Source organism: Tripterygium wilfordii, chromosome 11 (genome assembly GCF_013401445.1).
Source record: "Tripterygium wilfordii isolate XIE 37 chromosome 11, ASM1340144v1, whole genome shotgun sequence".
Classification (NCBI taxonomy): domain Eukaryota; kingdom Viridiplantae; phylum Streptophyta; class Magnoliopsida; order Celastrales; family Celastraceae; genus Tripterygium; species Tripterygium wilfordii.
Window position 1 is genome coordinate 13,973,392 of NC_052242.1, and position 8,659 is coordinate 13,982,050.

At 38.0% G+C, this 8,659-nt stretch overlaps 2 protein-coding genes across 3 annotated transcripts; both read left to right on the forward strand.

Annotated features, from left to right (window-relative positions):
* The first annotated feature begins 2,641 nt into the window (after positions 1-2,641).
* Positions 2,642-5,260, forward strand: LOC120009090 (alcohol dehydrogenase-like 7). The gene is made up of 10 exons (XM_038859543.1): positions 2,642-2,844; positions 2,923-3,059; positions 3,206-3,252; positions 3,396-3,721; positions 3,821-3,903; positions 4,003-4,078; positions 4,156-4,223; positions 4,310-4,405; positions 4,544-4,708; positions 4,942-5,260. Exons 1-10 carry the CDS (start codon positions 2,802-2,804, stop codon positions 5,056-5,058), a joined length of 1,158 nt encoding a protein of 385 aa, XP_038715471.1. The 5' UTR covers positions 2,642-2,801; the 3' UTR covers positions 5,059-5,260.
* A 315-nt stretch (positions 5,261-5,575) lies between these two features.
* On the forward strand, positions 5,576-8,659 carry LOC120009089 (alcohol dehydrogenase-like 7). Of its 2 annotated transcripts, none has more exons than XM_038859542.1 (10): positions 5,576-6,022; positions 6,112-6,248; positions 6,382-6,428; positions 6,950-7,275; positions 7,360-7,394; positions 7,545-7,620; positions 7,693-7,760; positions 7,851-7,946; positions 8,152-8,316; positions 8,400-8,659. In XM_038859542.1, exons 1-10 carry the CDS (start codon positions 5,980-5,982, stop codon positions 8,514-8,516), a joined length of 1,110 nt encoding a protein of 369 aa, XP_038715470.1. In that variant the 5' UTR covers positions 5,576-5,979; the 3' UTR covers positions 8,517-8,659. The 2 variants fall into 2 exon arrangements, with proteins under 2 accessions (XP_038715470.1, XP_038715469.1); XM_038859541.1 differs by having other exon boundaries at positions 5,582-6,022; positions 7,360-7,442; positions 8,400-8,648.

Here is an 8,659-nt window from a genome sequence, read left to right on the forward strand (position 1 = left end):
CAATGAATTAAACTGTTGATCTTCTTCTTTCGAACCTTCATCCCAATAGTTTGGGGTCGATTACACAAGTCTATAAGAAAATTTCATTGGCTCATGCATGCTGCATAGGTTTGGCAAAGTTTTATGTCGACCGTCGACCTAACACAACTCTCCTTCTTTATCTGAGTTTGGGGCTGGCTTTAAGAGTATGTAGGATAAGTTTGGCAAAATTTTAGGCTGATCTCTCACAATCCTTCTCCTTTATCCAGGAGTTGAATCAAACTGTGGCATAAAAATCAATATAAGAAATCTATCAATGAGAAATATGCCTTGAAACAAATTTTGAATTCCCAAAATGAAATTATGAACATTGATGATTGAGTTAGAAATTGACAACTCTTTCCTTAACTAAAAGTTTCATTACCCCGTGAAAGTACAATACAATAAACCATCCCACAAGTAGGGATGAAAATGAATTGGGCCGAGCCGGGCTTTGACAGGCCCTAAGCTCGGTCCCTTCCATTTAAAGGAGGCCCGAGCCCTATAGGGCTCCAAAAAGTCTAGCTCGGGCTCGGCCACAAGTGTCATGATACGAGCTGTTGTGATTACAAGTTGCAACAACTTCTTTGAATTCTTTTTAGCTCTGCTTCATTCGAGTTGCATTCACCAATGCTGCAAGAAAATATACATTCAAAATCACCATATGCATCTCTCACTACTCCACCAATGCCTACAGGACCAAGTTTCCGCAAAGCCGATCCATCAACATTCCCACTTCAACTCTCCAGGCAGTGGTTTCTCGCAACACAGCGTTTGTCCACTACTCCTTCGTACTTGATTTGTCCACATAAGAATTCCATTCAAGGACTCTGTAAGTTAATATTCTGCTTTATTGTGTAAGAATACCACATCGAAAAGATGTGGTAATATAATCCCTTTTATAAGGGTTAAGCCCACCCCTTAACACCAACTAGACATTTTCCCTAGTTTGGTAAGTTGTGCCTTGGCCCACTTGCTTTATAGGGAGAAACAAAGTCATACGGGCCCGATGTATTAACGGGAATCGGATAACCCATTGAGGGCCCCTTGTATCCAAGGAACCGAACAATCCAAAGCGGACAATATAGTTGGTGTGTATGGGGGTGTTAGATTTACAACATGGTATCGGAGCAATTCGATCCAGTTGGACATGATATCCGCTCCACTTGTTAGGCCTGACATAACCCAACCCACAAGTTAGGCCTGACATAACCCAACCCACAAGTGCGGGGGAGTGTAAGATTACCACATCGAAAAGATGTGGTAATATAATCCCCTTTATAAGGGGCTAAGCCCACCCCTTAACACCAACTAGGTTTTTCCCCTAGTTTGGTGAGTTGGACAATTGTCCACTTGCTAGCTAGGGAGAAACAAAGTCGTGCGGGTCCAATATATCCACGGGAACCAGATAACCCATTGAGGATCCGAATATCTAAGGAATCGGACAACCCAAAGCAGACAATATAATTGGTGTGTATGGGGGTGTTAGATTTAGAACATATTTATCAAGGATTTAACTGTGAAAACACCACTAGTTCTAGCTTTTTGAAAGGAAATGAGATAAAGGATCTCCTTGCCTTACCATGTTATCATCATGTTTTTGTAATAAAATTTATCTTTTCACATAAATGGGAAATCAGTTTTTGTTGTTCATGCTACAAGGTCCTTGACTTCAATCAATGTGAAGAAAGGACAATGCATATATGAGTCGAATTAGCCGACCATGCCAATAAGACGCATCTTTTAAATAAGTTTGATGTATACTTTCATAGAGTTTGATTTAATAATATGTTTGATGTATAGCTTTATATAGTTTGATTTGATCAGGGATGGAGCCATGATTTTTTGTGCAAAAATTTGGCGGAGGTTCGGGGGCAACGCCTCCGAGTTATTTTTTAAATTACTTAATGAAAAATTAACTAATTTCTCATTGATTATATAGCACAGTTAAAGTGAAAAATAAAAATATCATGGAATGCGAATGCGAATGCATAAATACTCCATACTTACAAACAAAAATATTTATACTTCAAAATAAATGCAGTTACAATATTTAGACGAATAAATTGAAGAAGAAACAATCTTTATTAGCTTCTTATTAAACGATGTCATCAATGAAGACAAGCAAATTAAAAAAAGGATAAATTTTAGTATTTTAGATGAGTATATTGAATAAGGAACCCCCTTTTCAACTTCTTATTGGATGATGTATAAATGAAGACAAACACGCATAAATGAAATCATATTAGCTTTTTATCAGATGATGCCATCAATGAAGACAAACAAAATAAAAAAAGATAAATTTTAGTATTTTAGATGAATATATTAAATAAAGAACCCCTTTGTCAACTTCTTATTGAATGATGTATAAATGAAAGACAAGCATGCATAAATGAAATCAAGCAAAAATTTTTTAAAAAAATTAATGTTTGCTGCTTCTGAGTTACCACTATACTAGAGGGCATTTCATGTCATGTGCGTAAACTATTATATATATATAGTGTATTTTTTTTCAAATTCCAGGGGCTACGTGGGTCCGACCCTGGATTTGATTAACCCTCCATATCCACCATTGATTCCCATAATATTGGCATCTTGTGATTGGTAACAAAGGTGAAACTTAAACGTTCACATCATATTCGTCAAATTCATTGAATCCAGTGTCCTCTTTAATTATTACAGATTAAATATACTCTCCATATCTGTACCTGCATCTAACATTCAGCAAGTGCAGGAGTACTGAACCCCAACAGCTTGTTTAATCGTGTGCTTGATCGTCGGACATGGCTGACAAGGGGACTGCAGGGAACCCCATTCGGTGCAGAGGTACTTCTTAAAAACATATTTTTGGTGTTTTTGAGTTTATTATGAAATTAAATGGAGTGTGTTTATGATGATGTGCAGCTGCGGTTGCTCGTGAACCGGGCAAGCCTCTGGTGATAGAGGAGATAATTGTGGCTCCGCCAAGTCCTCATGAAGTCAGGATTAAGATCATATGCACTTCTCTCTGTCACTCTGATCTCCACATTTGGCAAATGCCCGTAACTGCCTATAAATCAGACTCTCTAGCTAGTACTCATACATAACGGGCAGATTTTTTTTTTAAAAAAAAACAACGTTGACTTTCTTATAAATTTTGATATTATGCCATTCGATTTTGATTTTGATATAATATTTGTTCATGAAGGTACTTCCTCATACGTTTCCAAGAATTTTGGGTCATGAGGCAGTCGGGTAAACTCCATGAATCCCTTTTTTCAGATTTTTTGGATATCTTTCCAGTTTGCGCATTTGATTTAGGGTAAAATTTGATGTTTGGTTAGCAAGAAAGTTTGACAAAGAGTTTCTGTTGATTGATTTAACTTATTATGTTATAGGATTGTGGAGAGTGTAGGAGAGTTTGTGGAGGAAGTGACTGATGGGGACATGGTTATACCAACGTTCTTGTCCGAATGTAAAGAATGTGCAGATTGCAAATCAGAAGAGAGCAACCTATGTTCAAAACTCCCTTTCAAGATCTCTCCCTGGATGCCTAGATATGACACCAGCAGATTCATTGACATCAACGGTGAAGTTTTGTACCATATGGCACATGTATCAAGTTTCAGTGAGTATACTGTAGTTGATGTTGCCAATATTTGTAAGATTGATCCTACAGTCCCTCCGAACCGGGCTTGCCTCCTCAGTTGTGGAGTGTCAACAGGTAATGATATGATATCAACTAGAAAATGATTAGTAGAATCGTATGAATGAGGATTGAATGGGGAAGATAATGCGATTTTTCGTACATTCTTGGCTCTAGGATTTGGAGCTGCTTGGAAAACTGCAAATGTGAAGGCAGGATCGACTGTCGCGATATTCGGGTTGGGGTCAATTGGATTAGCAGTATGGTCTAGCCTATATTTTCAATTATTTCCGAGTTTCATGTTTCACATTGACATCTAATAGGTTACTGAAGAAAAACACATTTTTTGTTTTTTTTAGGTTGCAGAGGGAGCAAGACTATGCGGTGCTGCCAGAATCATAGGAGTAGATATAAACCCTAAAAAATTTGAAGTTGGTGAGTGAATAAAATTCACATCTTTTCATAGAAAACTAGGATGAGATGGTTTATATTTTTCTCATTCTTCATAACAGGAAAAGTCTTTGGATTGACTGATTTTATCAGTGCTGAAAAATCCGAGAACAGTAAACCAGTAAGCCAGGTATAATTCTTCCTTTTGAATCCAAGAGAAGGCTAACTAATATGCTTTCTTTTGGCTTTGATCTTATTGTTTATGACATGGAGCAGGTGATCAAGGAGATGACTAATGGAGGTGCAGACTATTGCTTTGAATGTGTTGGTTTGTCATCGTTGGTGCGTGAAGCTTATGCATCCTGCCGAAAGGTTTGGCTCTGTCTAACATGTCCATGCACACACAATATAACGTTCTTGTAGTGATTGGTTGCGGTTACAAGTGACTGTTTTGGTGTGATTGCCTTATTCTAGCTATAATGTTTCTACTATGTGATTTTGCATTTGCAGGGTTGGGGGAAGATAGTTGTAGTAGGTATGGACAAGCCAGGGGCAGAGATAACCCTGGACTCTCTTGATTTTATTCTAGAGAAAAAGAGTCTCGTTGGGTGCATGTATGGAGGTCTAAAAATTAAAACTGATATACCCATTCTTGTAAAGCGTTACATGGACAAGGTAAACTAAATAATACATAAAATTGATTTCTCTTATATTCTTTTCCTGCCCTTTTTTCTCCGTGTGCACAAAAGTTTATCACCTGACGACAGAGTAAATTGGGCCAAAGCCCAACGCGAATGCTAATGGAACTCATGACCTCCTGAGTCTATATGGTTTAGTCTCAATTAAAGAGATTCACCAAGGGTAATTATGTTAATGCCTCTGTTAATTTTTGTGGGTTTTCTCTTCAGGAACTGAATCTGGATGATTTTGTAACTCACGAGATCAAATTGGAAGACATTAACAAAGCATTTGATCTACTCATAGAAGGGACGTGTCTCAGATGTGTGATTTGGATGGACAAATGAGTTTCTTCTTCACTTGTTATGTATGTATTCTGTTTGGCTGCACTACTACAGACAACTCTATACCTCGTGTTGTAGCATGTGCAGTTCTTGTAAAGGACATTCGGTTTGTGCCAATAATGGCCGTCTGGGCCTGTACGTAATTGTTGGAATCATTGACTTGCATGTCCGTATACAACAATACTCGGTTGCTCTGTTTCTAACACTTCCTTTGCAGAGATTTATAGTCAACATTTCCACTGTCATCTCTGCTGGCTTGCTTTGTTTTCTTTGTCTGTTGTTGGCAAACAATCAATATCAATCTGGTATCCAATTACCTAGCAAGTCAAACTCACTTGTTGATTTTTGTGGATTTCAGTAGTGTTTGGTGAGTTTTTGTTTTATTTTTTTAATACCGAAAATGACACCATATAAATTTGATCTTTAGACATTCAATACTGACTTAAATTTAGATCGTCAAGCCTCCATATACACACGCACAGAAGTTTATATCTTCTCACATAAATGGGAACTCAGTTTTTGTATTCACGCTACAAGGTCGTCCATGACTTCAATCGATGTAAAGAAAGGAAAATGCACACGATGGGCGAATGGGCCGCCATGCCAATAATACGCATCTTAAGATAAGTCTAAAAATACTAAAAACCAACCAACTTCAATAATTTTATGTTTTATAGAGCTTGATTTGATTAACCCTCCATACCCACTATTGATTCTCATAATTTTGGCATCTTGTGTTTGGGAAGACTTGAGAGATTGAAACAAAGGCGGAAACTTCAACGTTCACATCAAATACAGAGTGTCCTCTTCATTGTTTACAGATTAAATATCCTCTCCATATCTGCATCTGCAACTAATATTCAGCAAGTGCAGGAGTCCAGAACCCCCCAACTGTTTGTTCAATCGTGTGCTTGATCGTCGGACATGGCTGATAAGGGGACTGCAGGGAACCCTATTCGATGCAGAGGTACTTCTTAAACACATATTTTTGGGTGTTTCTGAGCTTACTAAGAAACTACGTGGAGTGTGTTTATGTACGTATGTGATAATGTGCAGCTGCGGTTGCTCGCGAACCGGGGAAGCCTCTGGTGATAGAGGAGATTATGGTGGCTCCACCAAGTCCTCATGAAGTCAGGATTAAGATCATATGCACTTCTCTCTGTCACACTGATCTCTACTTTTGGCGATTGCCGGTAGTTGACTATAAATCAATCTCTCTAGCTAGTACATACATAACAGGCAGATATTTTTTAAAAAGTTGACTTTCTTATAAATTTTGAGATTATGCCATTTGATTCTGATTTTGATATATATTTGCTCATGGAGGTAATTCCTCATTCGTATCCAAGAATTTTGGGTCATGAGGCTGTCGGGTAAGCTCCTTGAATCCCTTTTTTCAGTTTTTTCATATATCTTTTCAGTTTACGCATTTGATTTAGTGTGAGATTATATGGTAATGTGGAAGAAAAACTTGACATTAGCCTAGTTGTTATATTATCGGTCTTAGAGGTAAAGGTCCCTTAGGTCGGCCGTTCAAGGCAGTGGGACTTAATTCCTTGGGGTTTCCTGGGTTTTGTGGGCCGAGTCCATGGGCTTGCTTCCTGGAAGGGGTTAAGAGCCCTATTCTGGGACTCAGTCCAGTCTTACTCACACATTAGGTTTCGGCTCAGGACTAAATTGGTGGTCCACTGTGCATACGGGGTGGTCATCTTGAATTTAAAAATGGCATAGGGGTCACAAAGTGGCTGTTGGGTTAGGGTTTTCTAGGTAAAAAAATAATGTGGAAGGCGGAGACGAATATTCTGATAGAAAAGGTGGAGAAAATTTGATGTTTGGTTAGCAAGAAAAATTGACACAGAATCTTTGTTGATTGATTTAACTTACCATGTTATAGGATTGTGGAGAGTGTAGGAGAGTATGTGGAGGAAGTGACTGAAGGGGACATGGTTATACCAACGTTCTTGTCCGAATGTAAAGAATGTGCGGATTGCAAATCAGAAGAGAGCAACCTATGTTCAAAACTCCCTTTCAAGATCTCTCCCTGGATGCCTAGATATGACACCAGCAGATTCACTGACATCAACGGCGAAGCTTTGTACCATATGATTCATGTATCGAGTTTCAGTGAGTATACTGTAGTTGATGTTGCCAATATCTGCAAGATTGATCCTACAGTCCCTCCGAACCGAGCTTGCCTCCTTGGTTGTGGAGTGTCAACAGGTAAAGAAAATTATTAGTAGAATTGTATGAATGAGGATTGAATGGGGAAAGATAATTGGATTTTATTTACATTCTTGGCTCTAGGATTTGGAGCTGCTTGGAAAACTGCAAATGTGAAGGCAGGATCGACTGTCGCGATATTCGGGCTGGGATCAATTGGATTAGCAGTATGGTCTAGCCTATATTTTCAATAACTTCTCAATTTCATGTTTTATCACATTGACATTTGATAGGTCGCTGAAGAAGAACACATTTTTTGTTTTTTTTAGGTTGCAGAGGGAGCAAGACTATGCGGTGCTGCCAGAATCATAGGAGTAGATATAAATCCTAAAAAATTTGAAGTTGGTGAGTGAATAAAACTATAAGTTTTCATTAACCAGGATGAGATGGTTTATATTTTCCCATACATCTTAACAGGAAAAGTCTTTGGACTAACTGATTTTATCAGTGCTGAAAAATCCGAGAACAGTAAACCAATAAGCCAGGTATAATTCTTCCTTTTGAATCCAAGAGAAGGCTAGCTAATATGCCTTTTCTTTTGGCTTTGATCTTATTGTTTATGACATATGGAGCAGGTAATCAAAGAGATTACTGATGGAGGTGCGGACTATTGCTTTGAATGTGTTGGTTTCTCACCGTTGGTGCGTGAAGCTTATGCGTCCTGTCGAAAGGTCTGACTCTGTCTAACATTTGCATGCACACACAATATATAATGTTCTTGTATTGAATTGTTGCGGTTACAAGTGACTGTGTTGGTGTGATTGCCTTATGCCCACGGGCCTGACGGCCCTAATTTATGCTCATATGGGATGTTCAAAACTCGGTTCGCAAAAATAAAAAGTGTGCGTGTCTAATGTTTTTGCTATGTGATTTCAGGGTTGGGGGAAGACAGTTGTATTAGGTTTGGACAAACCAGGAGCAGAGATAAGCCTGGACTCTCTTGATTTTATTCTAGAGAAAAAGAGCCTCATTGGATGCTTATATGGAGGTCTGAAAATTAAAACTGATATACCAACTCTAGTAAACCTTTACATGGACAAGGTAATTAACGCATACAATACTTGGGTTTTTCTTATTTTCTTTTCCTGGTAATTACGTTAATTTTTATGTTTTTTTCTCTTCAGGAATTGAATCTGGATGAGTTTGTAACTCACGAGATCAAATTTGAAGACATTAACAAAGCATTTGATCTACTCATTGAAGGGAAGTGTCTCAGATGCGTGATTTGGATGGACAAATGAAATGAGTTTCTTCTTCACCTGATATATATATATATATGATTGGAATAAATTTAAAACTAACTTATTTGTGTGGTAATGCGTATGAATTAGAGAAAATTGATTGAGGTAAGAAATTTTTGAGTCTTAAGATGATTAATTGTCTA